Below are 22,367 nucleotides of genomic sequence, written 5' to 3' on the forward strand. Positions count from 1 at the left end.
CCGCCTCTCACCGCCCGACTCGCCCGCCTCCCTCCCACGGCACACCAGCCAACCTCTCACGGCACACTAGTGTGCCGCGGAACACTGGTTGGGAAACACTGTACTAAGGAACTCAGTGCAGCTGTGGGACCAGCACCCAGACAGGAGTTCAGGAAACTTCTCCATGAAACGCCTTCCTCAGATGAAGCCCAGGGCATGGAGTGGTTGCCTCAGGCGGCAGGTGCCAGAGGGCAGGTCACAGTGCCAAGATGTTAGAGGGCAGAGCTCTGTGTGTTTTATGGCCTGGTCTGCACTTCCTTAGCAAGGCAGTGGCTGAGGGACACTGTCCAGTTGCCAGGGATGAAGGGGAGGTTCAAATGCCAGTTAGTTCACTTTCTGTACATGGAACAGGAGGGATGGGCACTATTTGGCCCTTCAGCTCAGAAATCAAAATGGCCTATGGGGAACCTCTGGCCCTCCAGATGTTGCTGAACTACAGGTCCCATCATACCGGACCATCAACTGATGGGGGTCAGAGTCCAGTGGCATCTGGACGGCCACAGGTTCCTCATCCTGGGCAGTGGCGTGTGTTGTCACACAAGATGCCAAAGAACGTGGTATAAATTCCAAGGCTAGGCAGGCATGGCCTCCCTTCCGCTCTTTTGCCTAATCAGATTTCAAGTCTGTAGTGAAGCTGTGACTGCAGTGAGGAATTCTGTAATATTTCTGGTTTTATCCTCTTTAGGATTCCTGAATATACAATCATGGCCTGAAAACATGACCGATTTCAGTGTGTTTTCTAACCTAGTTACTATCGGTGGAAGAGCACTATACAGGTGGGCTAAGCTGTTTTGTTTTTCTTAGCATTTTCACTTTTAAAATCAATGTTCACAGACTGAGTTTATTAAAGAAATTTATCACAGAGCATGGTGTTGGGGTCTGGATAATATCTTTGTCCCATCTCATGCATAAATACCCATAAATACCCATGCACACCTATCTAAACTGTACATGACAAGGCCCCCTTGCTAAACTCTTGTGGTACGTGTGGACATCAGTGGATGCATGGTTCATGGTTTGTCCAGGAGAGCTAAACCAGGACTATGAGTTCAGACACCACACTAAGCAGAACCATGGCTTAGCTCAGGGCAGGGCAGCGCAACACACGAATGACCAGGAAGGAGCAGAGTAGCTGCAGTCTTCTCTCTGAGAGCCAGCATGCTCACATGTTCTTTCTAAGCCACAGTCTAGCGCAGTATGATGTGTGAACCAGTCTTTCATTGTTCTGATATGGAATTATTATTTTTTGTCACAAAAAGTAAAAGGACACAAAAATGCCAGAGATCACAGTGGTGTTTGCACAGGCATTACAGAATATGAGATTTGTAATAACTTGCATGTTCCATTTTTAAGAAACATGTTCTGATATGAAAGCTGATGCACAGGAAAAGTTCCTGTTGGGAGAGAGAACACCAAAACAGAATGGGCGTGAAACAATCTATCTGTGTAATATATACCATGGCCCACAGAGCAAAATGTAGTTAATCAGTCAAAGGGCTCTGTATGTGTTGTAAACAATGGCCAAAGCAGATTATAAATAACAGTGAAACCTTGAGATTTGAATTACAATCTCGTGCTGGCTTTTGTGGTATTGGTTTTCATCAAGAACAGCTGGAAAATAATTACCTTGGGGTTTTTTTTTAAGATATCAAATAAATCTGCAGAGTACTGGTTTCTCATAAACTACTTTAGCTTCACAAACTTTAGACTCTCCACTTCAACAAAGTTATCTCCACTTCACAGTTAAGATTTTTGCTTGATGCTACGAAAATGACTGGCTGCCAAGAAAATCATCATCTTAGGCAAAGGAGCAGAGAATCTCTTTGGAATTAATAATTTGACTTTCATTTACACACATATGCTATGAATGTGGCTCTGGTGGTATAAAGCCCTCAAAGACCCAAGCAATCTGGCGGAGAGGGAGGGTGCATGTCTCTTAAGATAATGATAGCTCACACACTTGGACATTTTAGAAAGAAAGCAAGATGGCAAAGGAAAGGTTCATGGAACACACAGACACCCAAACATCAAAAATGATCGCCCCCTATTCCATCACACCTGAATAAGATGGCAAGACAGAGAGTGGTTCTGCTTCAAGCCCCGTGGGGCCTTTCTGCTTAACATTTGCCTCAACAATGGTCAACAGTGAAGCATTTGTAGTTATATGACTGGTTCACAGTCAGGACATAGTCAGTGCTCCAAGCATTAGTGTTGGTGACCACACACTTGAGGTAGTCGATGCATTTGTCTTCCTGGGCTCCACCATAACTAGCATTCTCTCCATCGACACAGAGCTGGACAAGTGTATTGGCAAGGCAACTATGGCAATGGCTTGCCTCTTCATTTTTATTTTTAATAATTGAAAATTTTATTAGTATTTTCCACACAACAACACCACGGAAAATATTGAAAAATAACAATACACAAAAGACAAAAACCAACATTCAAAAAAACCCACCACAAATCCATATCTTACAAGTTAATAATATAAACACTAAAAAGAAAAACAATTATTGACTTCCACCAATCCCACAGCAACTCCTTTGTGTCTTCCTGTTTTCCTGTTTTCCTTATCATCTCTATCCTAGCATCCAGATATAAATCCCTCTTTCTTATCCTTTCACTTCACAAGGTTATTCCAGACTCAGCCAGATTTCTGTCCTCGAACCTTGGCTTTTAAGGTATTCATTTAGACACTTCCATTCCTTTTTCACTTCACTTTTTGGTTTTTGTCTTATTATATCTGTCAATTTGGCTAATTCTAAATATTCTGAAAGCTTGCCTCTTCAAAAGGGTATGGGAGACTGTGATGCTAACTACCAAGACCAAGATGAAGCCCTGCCCAGCTTGCTTGTGATCCTGCTGCTTTATGGTAGGGAGACATGGGCAACGTATACCCACCAGGAGCGACACCTCCACACTTTCCACATGTGCTGTGTCAGAAAGATTTTGGGCATCCCATGGCAGGATAGAGACTCAAACAAAGATGTGCTCTCCCAAGCCCACATTCCCAGCATGTTCACACTCCTGTCTCAGCGACATCTGTGCTGGCTTGCTCATGTCCACAGAACAGAAGATGGCAGGATCCCCCAGGACGTGCTCTGAGGAGAGCTGGCTTCAGGCGCCAGCCCGCTGGCAGAGAAACTCTGTGTTACAAAGATGTCTGCAAACATGACAGGAAGGCTGGCAATGTTAACCCTGCTATGTGGGAGTCCCTTGCAGACCACCACAACAGCTGGAGCCCATCAGTCAGGTCATGTATCCACAGCAGTGATCAGAAAAGGAATGACCACTGGGAAGAGAGCAGAAAGAATAAATGACATGGCGCATCTGCAACAGCGCAACCACATGCCTTCATCTGCCCCAGCTGCAACAAAACATGCCTCTCCCATATCGGTCTCTACAGCCACAGCAGTTTGTCTTCAACAGTTTGTCTCCATCCCCAAAGGTGCACTCTTTGATTGTCTCCCAAGACAGATGGATGCCAACAGCAGTCAGTTTGAGCCTTTTCTCTGTCCCAGTCATATGGGGAAAATATTCATTATGTGCGCTGATAGTGAATGAGTACACTCTGCAGTTGGATCTCATCGTGATTGGAGCAAGGGTTGCAGAGGCCGCTGGAATTCATCTCACAACATGATCACATTCCTATGCATTCCAAGAGCAATTTTTAAAAGCCATCATTAATGCCCAAATGCATTGACCTACTTTCCACTTTGGATAAACAAGTAATCATTGATCATGTTGTTCTCCCCAAAGCTATTATTTAGGTGTTGTGCCTACCTGCCTTGCCTCAACCATCTGGACTGTTCTTTGCTCTGTACCTTTGAGCACCTGTGGCTTTGCGCACTGTGTTAGCACTTGCTCTCTGCTTGTGGCACATTATACTCTGGATGGGTCAAAGCGTGGAGAGTAGGGGCTCAAATTAGATTACTTTCCCATCTTTTCCATTTCTGGCCCTTTGCTTGCATGTGATAGTTGTATCTAAGCAACAAAGCAAGTTCCCACAATATATGCGTGCCTCTATATATCTCTGTGTGCCTATTTACTATTCTGTTCTTGTTTCCTCCTCCAGTGGCCTTTCTTTGCTTATTCTCAAGCAGCAGGGAATTAGATCTCTACAGTTCCAGTCCCTGAAGCATATCAGTGCTGGCAACATCTACATAACAGACAATAGTAACTTGTGCTACTATCACACCATCAACTGGACCAGTCTCTTCAGCACTCCTAATCAAAAGACTGTGATCCACAGAAATAAGAAGGCTGAAAACTGCAGTAAGTATTATTCTCCTTGCATTTTGAATAATATGGAAGCTTGTCTACCTGTACAGAAATAAACAAAGCACCTATTGCTTTGGTAATGACACAGAAGCAATATTTTAATAGAATAAATTAATTTTTCCTCATTAGGAAACTAATTATTTGCTGTTTTATAGAAGAGGGCATAACGTTGAATGATTGCACCAATATTCAGCATTATTGTATAAGTAAAACTCAGGTTAAAGGTGGCAGTCTGGTTCATTTCAATTTAAGCAAATATACTGGAGAATGTCACAGGAAAGCACTCCCTTTCCCAAGCCAGCAATCTTCACGAAGACCCATCACAGGATAACTGCACTTATATAAACGTGCTGCATGTACATTGCCTGTGACACCACAGACATGAATATACTAATGGGCTATGGCTTTCAGGATCATTGAGCCTTTCCCATTGTTCCTCATTGTCCTTGGACTTCACCCACAACGTACCTTCTAATGTGGCTCTGCAGGTCGGGGCTTATCCTCCTCTTTTGCCCTGCTGTTTCCAGGCAGAGGTCTGTGATTTACCGTAATGCTCTGTGTCCAAGCAGTTTTTTTTCCTTTTTCTGTTCTAGAACTTTGCCTGCGAAAGTCTGCTCTTTAAAGCTGAATCGGAGCAAACGTCAATTTGACTTTGAGCTTTAAAGAGCGGGATTTTGCAGGGAAAGCTCCAGAACAAAAAAGGGGTGCTCAGACCATGCCTTGAAAGAGTGGAGGAAAGGTAAGTGAGCATAAGCCCTCAGTGTCGCAGCTACGCCCCCAGAATCCCCAGGGCCCTGTAGGAATTGCTACTGCCAACCATCACAATTTAGGCCACATGGAGCTCAAATGTGGGCGCTGTTCCCAGCAGTCAGTCACCCCCTCTCCCCATATGGACTTGCCCAGCGTGTGAAGCCAGTGCCACTGGAAGTGGAGCAAAGCACTTACTCGTCTCCAGTCAGTGGCAGGCAGCTACTTTTACTATATCTCCTGCAATGCAGTACCAGCAGTACCATATCAGGTAAGCCCCTCTAAGGGGAGTGGGTGCAGCGCTGCCAAGGTGTCTCATGCTGGCTGCAGTGCCAAGGGGCAGCAATGTAGGCATCAGCCCCTGGGTGTGTGTTGGCCTTGCCAGCTGTCTGAATACTGTTAGGTGCTGTCACTGCAGCTGGTCACAGCCCCTAAGCTGCCACTGGCTTAGTTGTTTTGAAGTCACAGAAGGACTGGGTGTCTTTAGAGGAGTTATTTGTGAGTGTTGGGGGCAGGATTTAAAATTTGAATTTGGATTCATAGATCTTTAATAGCGTTGTTCAATTAAACCCCTTCTGCTTTATTTAAAAACACAAGTTTTCTCATTAGGATGGGTTGAATATTCCTGTGCCTTTCACCCAAAAATGATAGACAACATTTTTGCCAGGAGTTATTATGCTGGTAGCAGAGGGACCAACAGCAAAATGTCAGATTATCCTCCTTTCTCCTTGTTGGACTTTCCATCTTCTCTTTGGTCACTTCACGGACTCCCTGCCTCTTAGCTGCAATGGCCAGGCTGTGATTGCCTTGGTCAAAGGGCTGGGCATTTGGGGGCCAGGCTGAGAATGGACACTACCACATTTAGAATTTGAATTCCAAGGTCCATGAGCTGGTTTAGGTAGACGGAGTCTCCTTGCATATGGCAGTTCATCGTGGACATCTGATTGACACTATGTTGGATCACATTCATTGAGCATTTTGGAACCCTCTATTAAATATAGAGATACAGTTGCTTCTTACATGAGTGAAAGAGCCACAAATGTTATGATATTTCAAACTACATTTACTAGGTGCCTGCATTCAGATCTTCAAAGGGAAAAAAATGTGACTTGATGAAGATTTCATCTTATTGTTAGTGATTTCAAAGAAGCATCTGCAGTTTGAACAGCCTGAAAAAGGCAGCAGCATATGAAAGTCCTTTCTCACAAGCCTTTCTTTGAGAGTGTCAACAAGCATATAGATAGAGGTGATCCAGCTGACACAGTGTACCTAGACTTTCAAAAAGCTTTCAACAAAGTACCTCACCAAAGACTCCTGAGAAAGCTTGGCAGTCAAGGAACAAGAGAAGAGGTCCTCTTGTGAATCACAAGTTGGTTAAATTGCAAGAAGCAAAGAGTAGGAATAAATGGACAGTTCTCCCAATGCAGATGCATAGAAAGGGGAGTCCCCCAAGGATCAGTACTATGATCTTGAACTTCACAAATGATCTAGAGTGAGCAGTGAGGTGGCCACTTTTGCTGGTGATACTAAATTTTTCAGTCATTAAAGCAAAAAGAGATTGTGAAGAGCTTCAAAACGACGTCCCCAAACTGAGTGGATGGGTGGTAAAGTGGCTAAGTAATTAAATGTAAACAAAAGTAAAATGATTCATGTCGGCACAAAAAAATATTAATTTCTCATTTGTGCGTTTGGGGTCTGAACTGGTAGTGACCGACCAGGAAGGCCTCCATGATCACCTCCCCCACATGAACCTACCCAGACCCTGAAATCATCCTCAGAGGCCCTTCTTCTTGTGCTTCCTCTAGGAGAGGTCTGGAGGACGGCAGCACAAGTACAGGCCTTTCCTGCAGTGCCTTCCATGTGGGTAGACCACAAGCTTAACACGAGTCACCAGTGTGATGCAGCAGGAAAAACAACACAACAACCCTAATGCCATTCTTGGCTGCATAAACAGAAGTCTAGTGTCCAGATCAAGGGGAGTAATAGTCCCACTCTGTTCTTGCCTGAAGTACTGTGTCCAGTTCTGGGCACCACAATTTAAGAAGGATATTGACAAACTAGAACATGTGCAGAGGAGGGTGACCAAGATGATCAAGGATTTGGAAACCAAGCCTTATGAGGGAGTTGAGGGAGTTGGGGATGTTTGGCCAGTATGAGGAGGTTTGGCCTAGATGAGGGGAGATATGATAGCCAACGTCTAAAGGGCTGTCACACAGAAGATGAAGCAAGCGTGTTTTCTCTTGCTCTGGAGGATAGGACCCAAACCAATGGCTTCAAGTTACAAGAAAGGAGAGAAACACCGGGAAGAACTTTTTGACAGTAAGAGCTGTCAGACAGTGGAACAGACTCCATCAGGAGGTTGTGGACTCTCCTTCCTTGGAGGTTTTTAAACAGAGGTTGGATGGTCATCTGTCAAGGATACTTTAGTTGAGATTCCTGCATAGCAGAGTGTTGGACTAGATGATCCTTGGGGTTCCCCCCAACTCTACAATTCTATGATTCTGTGCTTAATTGCACTTGCCTACAGACTATTTAAAACTATTAATCTTTATTTTGAAACACAAATGTTGCAGATCTCTTATTAAAAATCATTGAGAACTAGCATCAATCATAGCCCTTTAATGTATATCTAGGCCCTTAAATGAAAACTGTACCACAGAGCAGTCAGCCTTATATGATGGAAATTCAATCCAGTCCAGAGAGACTAACTTCGAAGATGCTTACAGAGAGAAATGCCCTCCAAACGCATACGCAAACATCTGTAATAACTGATAGTGAAGCTTAAGTTCTTATTTCCACAAATACACACCTGTAACCTCAGGGAGTCCCAGAACCCTTGAGGGGATGAATTTAAGGAACGAGGAGAGATTTCAGGGTGGGGGTGTAGTTATTTGGTTGCCTGAACCTAGATATACAGGGGAAAGAGAGGCCTATAAAGTGGCCTTGAGCTGAGTCAGGTTCTTGGTCTCTTTAGCCTCCCACTGTCTGCCTTGGCTGCTGCCATCTTTTTGGGATCTCAGGCACCTCTGAAACAAACAAAAGAACCCTCAAAATCAAATAAGAGGACAAACGAGGACATACACCTGCATAGAAATTGTGTATCCTGATATATGTGTGTAGATGGACTTTAGGCATTATTACTGCAACTTACTAAGAAGAACAGTGCATCTCACTATAGAGGGGAAGAGAGTGGCCTCTGTGTGCCTGCTCAGTTGGCAGTCCTGGTGTGCTAACTGTTGATGGGCAACTTCACGGCCTGCGCCACTGTTCTCCCTTTTAACAGTTTTTTTTTTTGTGTGTGTGTGTCTTTAAACTGAACATTGACCAAGCAGACCCTTCAATCAGAGGACTCCTTCAAGTAGAGGACTTGCCCCGGCAGCCCTTTGAATGTTATTTATTTAAAGCATTATTTACATATAGGATTATCCATTATAAAACTGGATATGGAACAACTGATTGGTTCAAAATTGGGAAAGGAGTACGACAAGGCTGTATATTGTCTCCCTGCTTATTTAAGTTATATGCAGAATTCATCATGCGAAAGGCTGGGATGGATGAATCCCTAGCCGGAATTAAGATTGCTGGAAGAAATATCAACAACCTCAGATATGCAGATGACAAAACACTGATGGCAGAAAGTGAGGAGGAATTAAAGAACCTTTTAATGAGGGTGAAAGAGGAGAGCGCAAAATATGGTCTGAAGCTCAACATCAAGAAAACGAAGATCATGGCCACTGGTCCCATCACCTCCTGGCAAATAGAGGGGGAAGAAATGGAGGCAGTGAGAGATTTTACTTTCTTGGGCTCCATGATCACTGCAGATGGTGACAGCAGCCATGAAATTAAAAGACGCCTTCTTCTTGGGAGAAAAGCAATGACAAACCTAGACAGAATCTTAAAAAACAGAGACATCACCTTGCCAACAAAGGTATAGTTAAAGCTATGGTTTTCCCAGTCGTGATGTATGGAAGTGAGAGCTGGACCGTAAAGAAGGCTGATCGCCGAAGAATTGATGCTTTTGAATTATGGTGCTGGAGGAGACTCTTGAGAGTCCCATGGACTGCAAGAAGATCATGAGAAGAGAAGATTCCCTGGAAAAGACCCTGATGTTGGGAAAGATGGAGGGCACAAGGAGAAGGGGACGACAGAGGACGAGATGGTGGGACAGTGTTCTCGAAGCTACCAGCATGAGTTTGACCAAACTGCGGGAGGCAGTGGAAGACAGAAGTGCCTGGCGTGCTCTGGTCCAGGGGGTCACGAAGAGTTGGACACGACTAAACGACTAAACAACAACAATAATTATAAAATTGGTCATGTGCCCATCCTGCTCTGGTGTGATTCCACCCACCCCATCCTCAGTTTGCTGCATGAGATACTCTGACTGAAAGTTCCAGAGCGTGAACCTGCAATCTTAAAAGTCGGAAGTATATGCTCACTACTGAACTGTGGGTTCTCCTTCCTTACCACCCCCCACAGATCAATTATACTTGCAGAGCTGAGAGAACAGAAGTGACCTGAAACTATGGAGAAAGATTTGTCATCAATATCTTTAACTTTCAATTAGACCTCAGTATACTTAGATAATGAGGAACAGATAATATCAGAAACCATTACCAGGATCCCCTTACTTTAAAGAAAGAAAACTTGATATTTCTTTCATGACTGCTATTTATTTCATGACTTGGTGCTGGTGACATGGTGCACCATCAAAACACAGAATGGGCACTGTACCTGAGCAGAGGTGTTGCCTATGGGTGGTCTCATTGGCTGAAAGTCTAAAGCTAACATTTGGCATTGAGAACTTTTAAAAACGTACCCACAAGCTGCAGAGCAAACTCTTGGTTTTTGCTGGGTCTAGCTTATAGTCTCTGTGCTCTTGTAAATAAAATACACATGGCTTGTTTTTGTGTAGTGAGAGAGATGGTCCCAACTCCTGACAGAATAAGGCAATGGGTCGGGAAAATGTTGCAACTCTTACTCCTCCATTACTGGAAATAATAGACTACTGTGAATAGGGGAGAACTGAATAGTACCTAAGTGCTTTGTAGCACTTTGACAGTGCTATTTTGCAAAGGTGCAGCTTGTTCATAAACACCTTCAGTCAATTATGTTTACAAACCTTTGTGGCCTAATTGACTTTATTCCTACTTGTTTAATTTACTGAGTAATATTGTTGTGGAACTTTCCTTTAATAAAAGAGAGTGACAAGCCAAGATTTTTAATGAAAGTTTATTCTCATGTTTATGTCCTTTATATATGTAGAGGGACTTATTTTGTCTTTGTTGGGGAAAGAAAGTTCATTACCTTGTCAAATTTCCAGGAGGAGCTTTAAAAATGCCTTAGAAAAGGAAGCAAGACAGTTTTGGGGTTTCTCCAGGTAATATAATGCCCAAAGCAATTGCCTAATTTGCCTTTAACTTGATCTGACCCTAGGTGTTCACGAGAATAATTATAATAAATAATTATGTCATTTGTAATTTACATAGTATGGTCTGGGTGATATCGTATCTCAAAGCTGCTTATTTCTCTCTGGGTCCCATGAATTCTTCATTGCCTTGGACTATATCATAGTTGTCAACTGAATCACAGCTGAAGTAATTTCACAAAGTCTGGCTTTGGAGCATGAGGATGATGAGGAAACATGCCATTGTCCATCTAGCTCAGTATTGTCTTCACGGACTGGCAGTAGCTCTTGAGGGTATCAGACAAGCAGCAGCCAAAGTTCCCCCAGACCCTTGTTTTGCCCTCAGGAATGTGGCTTGGCCTTGTCAAGGGGTCTGGCCAGGTCAGTCAGAGTGGTGTGTGAGAGCAGCTGAGAGACAGAGGCTGTGGCTGTGGCTGTGGCTGTGGGAGAAGCAATGCAGTGAACCCCTACATCTTATGCTCAGGTTGTATATATGCGTAAAAAACCATATAGCATAAAGACACCACATTCTAAGAGAACTTAGGCCTGTCCTTCCATTTATGCTCCCATGCTCCCTTGTGGTCCTCTTTTGGTGTCTACCTTTCAATCACTTTCTCCCTCGGGAGAGGTGGGTTTTAAGGTTGGAGTTAAGGCTGGAAGAACATGCTACAAAAGGAGTGGAGGTGATGGTTGTTTCAACTTTAGAATAGGGTAGATGGACCCTTTGGGAAAGATCTCTCCCACCCCTTTGCTTCTCTCTTATCCTATATTGATACTAGATTCCTCCTGGAAATATTGAGGAGGCTGAAATCCAGACAGATCAAGACAGATCCTGAGATCTGAGATCCTGAGATCAGGCATAATTGTTGTTTTTCTGAACCACAATAAGAACATTTTTTAAAAAAAATGCTATTAGGCAAGCAATGGCGTAAGGTGGGTTGTCAGCACCCGGGGCAGGGCAAGTAATTTGCACCCCCTAACCCATGGATTTGCGCCCCCTAACCCGTGGATTTGCGCCCCCTAACCCTAACCCCCAGATGTTGCGCCCGGTGCCCCCGGGCCCCCCTGCACCCCCCACGCTACGCCACTGTAGGCAAGGGATGCTGTATTGCTCAAATGGGGCATTTGGAGAAAACAGCCAGTGCTGAAGACTGCAGCTCTGTGATGAAAGAGGAGAGTGAAGCAGAGAGTTGAGGAAGGAACAGCTATATGAAAGTAATAATATGCTTAAGTGGCTAGTACACTTGGATGACAGATATTCGGTATATTTGTTAATGAGGCACAGTCAGCCATTCATTCTGGTGCCAGGAATACAGAGTAAACACTTCTCACCGTGTAAGATTCCATGATATTGTGCAGAATAAGTAGAACCACAGAGAACACAAGAAGGAAAGGGGCAGGGACTTTCTGCAACAAATCTTTTGGGACTGCAACCCATCATTTTAAGCCAGGCAGTTAGAGTCCCCCCACTCCCGCCCCAGTTAAGATAAGATGAAGGAAATGCACATGCTTTTAAATCACATTATGAAGTAAACATTATAAACTGAATGCATATTTTTTGCTGTTATCTTCTCCTCCATCTCCTCCTCTACCATGATGCTGAATCATAAGGCCCTCAGGGGAAGGGTCTGTCTTTTAGCTACTCTGCAACATGCCCTGAGCAGCAGCAGCAACAAGCAACAACTACTAGAAGGAAAGAAATAAATTTGGAGAGCATTTTCTTGCCTCTTGCATCTGGAATGTTAGGTGTACTCTAGAGTGCAATTCTTCTTTCTAGACTTTATATCTGTGTGTTCTGTAGCATATGTGATACCTGTGTGTGTTGATCTCATTTTTACAGATCCTTTTTGTTTTCTTATTTATTTAATTTTAATTTCAAGTAAATTAGGAAAACCGAACTTACTAGTTGTTGTTTCTCACTTCATTGAGCCCTGACAACCATTTTGGAAACGGCTGTGGCCTGGACTTGTGATTATCTGATGATCTGAGATGGAGGCGAAAACCAGTTGCCGAGAGTGCTGCTTTGTGATCTTCTGGTGTTGCATCTCAAAGCGTGCTTGGGGCTGTTAAAAGTTTGAGTGGGGTGGGCGGAGTTTGAGCAAGAGCAGTGGGGCACCATCTTGCCCCAGTGATGTCACCTTTATGGATCTTTCTATTTAATGAAAACACATTTCTCACCAGACAGTAATTATTATCCGTAGAAGTAGATGAGCCACATGTGGCTTGCATAGGAATAGCTGAGATATAAGCCACATCGCCAGGGGGAAGCTCAGCTCACTTCTGTGCCTACCCTGGTTCCTGTCCCACTTTTATCCTACTCACCACCATCACCAGCCACCGCCTTCTCTTTAAGGCCTTTTGCTGGCTCATGCAGGTGGCATGTTCAGTAGCAAGCAGCTGTGGGGAGATGAATAGCCCTTCTCTTGTGCCTAGCAGGGCATCGAGAGGGTTCCAGGCTTGGCTAGCTCCAGGGAAATGTAGCTTTCCTGAGGACTACTGACATGACAGTACCGTAACTACTGAGACCTTGGCACCAGCATTCTAGTGCAGGGGTTGGCAACCTAAGGCCCATGGGCCACAAGTGGCCCACGGGGGTCATTTAACCGGCTCACGAGCCGCCCCTGAACTGAGCCACCTGTTCAGCGAGTCTCTGTGCGCTGCACTAAACCAGCGTGGAGAATTTGCATCTGCGCATGCTCAGACGCCGAAAATCGTGTCTGTGCAGATGCCAAAAACCGCGCTGTTCACGTGCGATCCAGCCCATGGAGGGATCTCCGCTGGAGTGAAACCGGCCCAGGCGAGGTAAACCTTGCCACCCCCTGCTCTAGTGTGATGGAGCAGAGCATACCAGGCACCCAAGGAGGGAGGGAGAGACTTCCCTTGTTCCCTCTCTTCTTGCTGCCACCAGCTGCACCACCCCAGGTAAGTATGGCTGAAAGGTGACCAGCTCTCAGCCTAACTTCTCCCTCACAGGGTTGTTGTGAGGAGATGTATGGAGATGCCACCCTCAGCTCCTTGGAGGGAAGGTGGGCTTTAAAATGCAATCGCTAAATAACAACAGGCATTTGATTTATTTGCTTGTTTATTTATAACTGCCTTTCCATTTACATATCACCTCAGGCCTTAATGTCGAAAACAATAAATACTGCATATCAAATCACACAGCAAAGTCCAAATACACAATCTGAACAGAAAATGAGAAGCAGCTGTAGTAATTATCTTAGTAATTGCCCCCACGTCTGTCTATTGGGTATATTTTCATATTCTCTCCTGAAACACAATGATGTAGCAAGACAGGCCTTTATTAGGGGAGGTCATTCCATACCACCCCATGCTCTGGTCGAGAGTCATTGCAAATTGAAGCCAGAAGGAATTCTTCCCTGCAGAGAGATTTCACCCTGCATTTTCCTTTTTCATATACAGTCGGCTTGCATTTTACATGTGGGTTACATTGCAGGGACAGCTCGTAAAGCTGAAATCACATATAGTAAAAAAGGGGGGGGGCTGCAAAAACTACAGCGCAGCGCTTGAGTGCACGATGGCTACTTTTAAGATCGCAGAGTTGCTTACTGGACTCTGGGAAAACCCAGTACAAAAATAACTCTTAAGTTCTCTGCCTTCCATGCCTTTAATTTGTGCAATTTCAACTGTATCAAGTTGAAAGCGCACGTGTTAGGTGTGCGTAAGGTGTGAGTCGACTGTAGTGGAGGGTAGCATTGATGGTGGTGGAACAATGCTCACCATTTAGAAGTTAAGTATATTTTCAACTGTTATTATTCTCTTTATTTTGCAGCTACGGAGGGCATGGTGTGCAGCCATTTATGCTCAAGAAATGGATGTTGGGGGCCAGGACCGGACCAATGTTTGTCCTGCAAACACTTCATCAGGGGAAGGACCTGCGTAAAGGCTTGTAATCTTTATGATGGGTAAGACCCCCCCCCTGCATTATTTGTGCTTGCCAAGAAGTGTACTCATTATATTGAAATTTAAACAAGCATGTTGCTAGGTTCAGATTCCCATATGAAATAAGAGTATTATCAATATTCATGATTTTTCTGCTCCCAAAGGAATTTGCTGTTGCAGGTGAATGTCCCAAACAACCAGCAGGCAATCAATAATTGCTGGACACCATGTAGGATTCTTACATGATAGCTAGTAGCTAGTCATATGTGCCCGTCAAATGGGAACGATATTGAAAAATAGCCCAGCACGAAGCGAAATTGCTAGCCCAGTCTGTGATTTGAAGGCTTGCTTACCTGATATTAGCTTTGAATTGGGAGACTGAGGAGCACGGCTTGAAGCAAAATAACTAGCCAATCTTTTGAAACCAATAGTCTGGAACAATCTGAAATAAGTGCGGGATTGATAAGCACAATCTGAAATAGCTTCTTAGTACTTTTATTATGAAATGATGAGCAACAGCAGCAAAAAAATTGGATGCCTACGAAGTGGTCCCAAAAATCTAATGTCAGTTTATGGAAAGCAGAATAAGGGGGCGTTTGTGGTGGTTGGATGAATGCAGGCGTCTCCCCCACTCTCACACAATCAGCATGCACACTTCCACTGAAATGCGCACCATTTTCAGTGCAGAAAGAGGACATGCCGGAATGGAGCAGGGGTGGAAGAGGGCTGGAATGGCGCCAGCTGAGGCAGAATGAAAGACTCCCCACTCATGCATGTTGCAGTGACGTGCTCTGCGGTCAGGAACAAAATCCCCACGTAAGAGGTGATTCCCCTGTTAAAGAAGCATTGTGTGATCCAAGTCATTTATAAAGACATTGAACAACAACGGGCCCAGGAGGGAACCCTGCATCACCCCACCTGTCACTTTTCCCCAGGATGACGAGGAACCATTAATGAGTCCTCTTTGGGTTCAGTCAGTCAACCAGCTACAAATCCACCCAACAGTTACCTCATTCAACCCACATTTTACCAGCTTCCTTCCATGATCCACCAAATTTGTAATTCCATTAAAAAAGAAAGAAAGAAATCAGATTGGTCTGGCATGACTTAACTTTGAGAAGCCCATGTTGGGTCTTGGTAATCACAGCATCCTTTTCTAAATGCTCACACACGGACTGTTGAATTATTTGTTCTAGGACCTTCCCTGGTATCAATGTCAAATTCACCGGTCGATAGTTACCTGGATTTTCCTTTTTCCTCTTTTTGAAGATGGGGACAAATTTGCCCACCTCCAGTCTGCAGGGACTTCACCTGTTCTCCAAGAATTCTCAAAGATAATAGACATCCGCAAGCTCCTTTAGTACCCTTGGATGCAGCTCATCAGGCCCTGGAGATTTGACTTCATTTCAAGTAGCTAGGTGTTCCCATACTACCTCTTTTCCTATCTTGGGCTGCAGTTCCCTCCTTACATCATTTATTCTGTTATCACCAGGTTGGGCACCACTTTCCTTTTGGGTGAAGACAGAGGCAAAGTAGATGTTGAGTAGTTCTGCCTTCTCTTTGTCATCCAGTAGCATTTCTCCATGTTCCCCACACAGAGAACCTACGACTTGCTTGTTCTTCCTCTTACTTCATACATAGCCAAAGAAACCTTTTTTTATTATTTTTAACCTCTCTTTCAAGCCTGAACTCATTCTGAGCTTTAGCCAGCCTGACTTTCCCCCTGCAACTGTTGGCTACTCGTGTCTACTCCTCCTGCGTGATTTCCCCTTTCTTCCATTTCTTATACATGCCCTTCTTAACTCTCACCTCATCTGTAAAGTTCCTTATGCAGCCACGCCGGTTTCCTTCGATGCCTCCCACTTTTCTTTCTTGTTTGTATTGTCTGCGTTTTGGCCTTCAATATTTCTCCTTTTAGAAACTCCCTTCCATCTTGGACTCCCTTCTCTGTAAGTAATTCTGGCCATGGCATCACACCCAGTAGCTCCGTCAGCTTTTCAAAATTGGCCGTTTTAAAGTCCAGAGTGTGTGTCTGACTACACTCAGCTTTCCCTTACCTCTGTACCCTGAAACCCTGCACACCACAAAAAGTATATCCCCTACTTAGGGCTGATTTTTAGAAAGTGTATTTAACTTAAGTAGTCAACATGCTTCAATTAAGCATGCACTAAACTGCTTTTTGATGTGAGGCCTGAAAAAGAGATGTTCTATCCAGAGGATGCATGAAAGAAGTCCAAATTACCCATTAGCATCTAGTAATCATAGCCAATTTCCCTGAAAGATTTTCTTTTCAAAATCTGTAGCAAAAAACCTTTTTGTAAAATCTACCTAGGTGTAATTTTAGAAGGTGTCCTTCCAGATATACAAGAACAACACTGCAGACAATAAAGACTGTTCATGTATATCCAAGAGTTGAGTTTCAAGAAATTATAATTATATGCTTCATAATTGTCCTTCTTGGTAATGATGCTCTTCTTTGGTGCCCCCTCCCCAGCTTAACACTATTTTTTATCATTGCATTGCAATAGTTAGGATTACCAAGTCATACATCCTTATAATTGTTCTTCCAACATTAAACTGGGGTTTTATTTGTGCTTCCCATCCCATGAGACTATACAGAGCTTGCATTTTATCATAGTGCATATACTTTACAACAGAGGTGCAAGTGTGTGACGCCAATCAGCGAATGCTTCAACACCTTCCTTTCGCTGCTTTCCCTGTAACTGAGGTTATTGACACCTGCTTCCCATTTCAGAAGGAAAGCAGGGGTCCAAGGGGCTCAGGAGCACAAGGGGAAAGTGGGGTTTTGTATAGCTAACTATTTAGCTCTATCCCCAATATATTTTATCTTATTGCTATGGCTGATGCAAGTAAAGTTTCTGTCTATCTACACAGGGAAACTTTCAGCATCCGCATTCCATCTTCCACTTCTCTGCTGCAAATTGTTGTTTAACCCACACTTTATATTTTTTTTTAAAAAAATGATATTTATTGAAAATTTTAAAATTACAAAGGAAAAAACAAGGAAAAAACAAGGAAAAGAGAAAAAGAAAGACAACAGTAGATAAAAGTAACAATTAAACAATACAAATCAATAGAAACCAAAATCAAAAACAAAAAACAAAACACACAATACAACACAGTTAAAAAACAAAAATATACAACAAATTTAAAAACAAATCCAATATTCCCAAATCCTTAACTTTCATTAACTTATTTCATCGACCTCCTCACACCTCCCTTTTTTGTATTCTAGTTGTTAATTATCTCAGCAAATCCTTTCCATCTTTCGCAATATTCTGTCATTAAATTACCTTAATCTATTTTAACCTTATCTTACCATAAAAAACCCTAAAACTTAAATCTTACTTATACCGAATTATTTTAACCATAACCTATTCTTACATAATTCTTTTTAACATTTCTGCTAAAGCCAAATAATTTCATTCCAACATTTTTCTAATACTCATTAATTTTACGATACTTTTCTAAATAATTTTTTAAAACTTTCTTCCAATCTTCATCCATCGTCTCTTCTCCTGGTCTCGGGTTTTGTCAGTCCTTTCTGTCCCATCCATCTAGTCCATCAACCTGGTGACCTTATATCCGAGGCTCTTAGGTCTTTTCCATGTCCCTTCCGCAGGTCTTCTTCATGTTTATACCTGTACTTTACTTTGTCTTTACCTGTACTTTACTTTGTCTCTGGGAGACTCCAACTTGACAATATTTTTGTTCCTTCTCGACAAGTCAGCCCCTTTTCCATAGTCAACACTGAAATCCATGTGATATTTAAAGGCATGTTTCAAGGCCCCTCCAAAATTAGGGGCCCCCACAGCTCCGAGCTCCCCCCGGCCTAAAGCCAGACTTGAAAAGTCAAAACATCTCTGCATAGGGGGGTCCATCCAGCCCCCCATCTCCAAGCCAAACAGAACTCCATCTCTCCAAGTCTGACTCTTTCCAGGTTCATTCATCAAGTCCAACGACTCATGTTCCTGCTGGGCCACAGCTCCCTCCATCTCTGCCACCCGAGGTCCAGCAACAGCCTCCTCCCTCATCTCATCTGTCAAAGCGCATTCCTGGATTAATTCCTGAGTGGGTTCTATATAGGTACCCACTGCCTGTCCAAAATTTCCTATCGCAGCTGTCATCAAATCCATTTTCTCATGTAACTGTTCCAATAAAGCACTTGTCTTGCAAAAGGCAAACACCAAAGCCTCTGAGCACATTCTTGTTCAAGGTCGAAGTCTGGTCCCACGATCTTTAATCTTTTACAGCTGCAAAACTCCCCAGTTCAACTTTAAAAACAGTTTCACAAGCTCCCTCTAGGGGAAGCAATTTCTATTTGTATCCGTCTTTTTTTCTCCTCTTTTTTTTTTTAAAGGCAGATTTAGCAACAAAGTTTTCCTTTTTCAGATATTTTGTCAATATTTTGTTCCTTTTAAAAGCGAAAGGAAACAATGGAATCAATATGTTTCTATTCTATTCCATCTGGTACGTAGGCTGAGACCCTATCTGCCTGCGGACTGTCTCGCCAGAGTGGTGCATGCTCTGGTTATCTCCCGCTTGGACTACTGCAATGCGCTCTACGTGGGGCTACCTTTGAAGGTGAATCGGAAACTACAACTAATCCAGAATGCGGCAGCTAGACTGGTGTCTGGGGGCGGCCGCCGAGACCATATAACACCGGTCTTGAAAGACCTACATTGGCTCCCAGTACGTTTCCGAGCGCAAGTCAAAGTGTTGGTGCTGACCTTTAAAGCCCTAAACGGCCTCGGTCCAGTATACCTGAAGGAGCGTCTCCACCCCCATCATTCTGCCTGGACGCTGAGGTCCAGCGCCGAGGGCCTTCTGGCGGTTCCCTCATTGCGAGAAGCAAAGCTACGGGGAACCAGGCAGAGGGCCTTCTCGGTAGTGGCGCCTACCCTGTGGAACGCCCTTCCAGCAGATGTCAAAGCGATAAACAACTACCTGACATTCAGAAGACATCTTAAGGCAGCCCTTAAGGGAAGTTTTTAACATGTGATATTTTACTGTATTTTTGGTTTCTATGGAAGCCGCCCAGAGTGGCTGGGGAGGCCCAGACAGATGGGCGGGGTATAAATAATAAATTATTATTATTATTATTATTATTATTATTATTATTATTATTATTATTATTATTTTCTTTTAACTATCTGTCAAAAACGTTTGTCCATAGTCAATGAATTTCTCCAAAACGTCTGTCTTGACACCCCGGTCCCAGGTTCAAGACGGTGGAAAATTACCTTTCTTTACTCTCTCTTCTGCAAGTTTAAACAGTCTAAAAAAAGTTTCCCCCTCTTCTCCTGCTTCCAAGGGGGGTTCAGTAATTTTAAATGATGAAAATTTAGTCCTTTACAAACGACTTTCTGAACTCTAGCTTGCCGTGTCTTTGCTTCAATCTATCTACAAAAAGTGGAAGGCGGACTTCCTGTTTAGACCTTCCCGCTTTCGGTGCCTAATTAAAAAAAATTCACAGTCCAATTTTCCGTTCTACTCACAGGCAGTTGTTTGAAATCCAATTGTCCACAGGAAAAAGTCAGCGCTCTCTGGCAACAGCAATGCGGCTTCACTCCGTGAAAGAAGCAGTCGATTCAAAGCACCGTGCCACTCACCCCACGTCGCTCCGGATCCCCAAAACAGGGTTTCCCCACGACTGGAGGGGGCGCAAAGGTGCCAGCCAAATCCCACGTCCACAGGCTTCTCCCGCCTGTGGTTTTTGATGGGTCTCCGCCTCGCTGTGGCGGTTCAGACCCTGTTTTCCACGGAGCGGGTTCCTCCCGATCGGAGGAAATCCGCCATTGCCAGAGGTGCCAACCCGGAAGTCCGTTTAACCCACACTTTATAGCCTTTTAGTAGAGACTCCAACTCACCGAACTGAGTCTGCCACCAGAGTGTAGTTCCAGCCTTAGGCTAAGCATTGAAAGTAGGAAATTGGTGGGTTGGCTCTGTTTCTCCAGTTTTGCACAGAATTCCCACACACACTGACTCTAAAAAGTACATACAGAAAACAGATTTACATTCAGCTAGCTCTTTTTCTTGCCTGTCTCTCGGCTCATTCACCAGATCTTGCTGTTGTGCTGCAAAAAACAACAGATGAGCTCTGCATGAGCACTTCAAAACATTACAGTTCACAGGCTGTCTGGAATCTCATCGTGTTTATTATTACTCATACATGATAGTCCTTTTGTGCCTTCCTGAGCAGGCAAGTGGGAGTGGGAGGTGACGCATTGGGTTTGTTGTGACTGAGAAAATATGTTGGAAGAGAGACCCTCATCTTAAAACTGATGAAAACTGATAATCTGATGCAGGGCTGTCTTAAGTATATGTGGCGCTGGGGTGCAAAGATCCACCTGGCACCCCCCCCCCAGGTTGCCCAGTCCCAGGTGCGCAGGAGGGCGGAGCTGCCTGACGCCTCAGGGTCTCACTGGCTCAGTCGCACCCGAACTCGTGGCACAGAGCCGCCCACAGCAGAAGAGCCCCCTGCAGTGCTCCCTGGACGCAACTCTCGGGGCCTGGCGCCCCTGAGAGCCCGGCGCCCCACACCCCTAGCGCCTATGGGTAAGATGGCCCTGATCCGATGATACATTAAATGTGTGGTTTGCTAATGTTACGTATAGAGTACTGCAGTTCATCTCTTGAATTGATTGGTTGATTATTTTTATGCCGCTTAATATATTAAAAATATCTCTAAGCGGTGTGCAGAAAACTGAAGCAACATAAAACTTAAACAAAATATTACCAAAAAACCACAGTCACATATAAAAATGTTACATTAATACAAAGTTACTCATATATTAAAAAAATCAATATCATTTCATTTTCCTTTTAACACACCTTCCCTCTCAGCCTACAGGTTCTAACCCAAGGTCTAAACAAACTCTCAGTTGACACACAAAAATCTCATAACATTAAGAAAACAAGAAGATGGACAAGTATATGGGGCTCCAATTATTGCAGGAGTGAGGAACCTTGGAGGTGGGCCGTCCAAAAACAGGTTAGGGGACAGGCTGGAAACCAGCTAGGTACTGGTCAGACATCATCTGGAGAAAGGGTGACTGAGAGCCAGTAGTGCACTTAGTGAGAACTAACAGTTGTCCCACAGTGACATTACTTTGACTGAGGAAGTATCCAGACCCAAGAGTCTTTATACTGGGCAGCACCAGATTGATCCTCCCAGGCCAGTAGGATTATGGTCTGTGATATGAGACACTGGCTGAAATTGCTTGCAGTTCCCCTTCTATCCAGCAGCCGGGGTGGTACAGTGCCTAGGTAGCAGTGAACTGTGAAAGCTAAACAGTGTTATATCAGCAAAGAGGAACCTGAGGCTTCTCAGGTGTTGCTGGAGTTGCACTCCCACCCTACCTGATAGACCGAGCTGGCTGGAGCTGGGGGGCTCTAACAACATTGGGGGGGCCACAGTTTCCCCAGCCCTGCATCACGGTATGGTCCAGTAATTGGTGCTCTAATAGAATGGGTGGGTGGGTGGTTTGTGTGTGTGTGTTTTTTTAACTAGGAGCCACTTCTACCCAAGACCTAGCATTAGAGTTATCTGTCTAATGGAGACTCACCAGTGATGGGAAAACTGAGCAGGGAGACAATATTAGTCTGCTTCAGCCATTGTCCCAATGTCTTCCCTCGCATTGCAACAAAGCCTCTCCTCCTTACAGAGGGGAGAAGTTGTGAGCAGGAGCCATTTCCCGCGTTGGCAGGGGGCGTTCCAGTCCCTGCCCAGATGGCCTGGCTGCCGTGCCACGCCCTGAAGTAGCCAACCAATCAGGTGGAGGCTTGGGGGCGGGGTTTTGCCACTCATATGTGGCCGCGGCAGCACTTCCCTTTCATTCCGCTGCTGGTTTTCATCGGACCACCCACCCACCCTCCCTTTAGTTCATTGCTTGGTTCTTGACATTGATATGGACCTGTGGTTGGTTGCCTTGGTTGTCCAAGGGGCCTGGTAGGAATTTTTATCCAACTG

General features: G+C 44.2%; 1 protein-coding gene across 2 annotated transcripts in view; it reads left to right on the forward strand.

Annotated features, from left to right (window-relative positions):
• The window catches only part of ERBB4 (erb-b2 receptor tyrosine kinase 4), a 796,937-nt gene that overhangs the window by 612,162 nt on the left and 162,408 nt on the right, over positions 1 to 22,367 (forward strand). For both annotated transcript variants that reach the window (XM_083472043.1, XM_083472044.1), the window contains 3 exons: positions 725 to 815; positions 4,115 to 4,314; positions 14,265 to 14,397. In XM_083472043.1, coding sequence (XP_083328169.1) covers positions 725 to 815; positions 4,115 to 4,314; positions 14,265 to 14,397 — 424 coding nt within the window. The remainder of the gene's footprint in view (positions 1 to 724; positions 816 to 4,114; positions 4,315 to 14,264; positions 14,398 to 22,367) is intronic.

This window comes from Podarcis liolepis (assembly GCF_965112155.1).
Source record: "Podarcis liolepis genome assembly, chromosome: 1".
Taxonomy (NCBI): domain Eukaryota; kingdom Metazoa; phylum Chordata; class Lepidosauria; order Squamata; family Lacertidae; genus Podarcis; species Podarcis liolepis.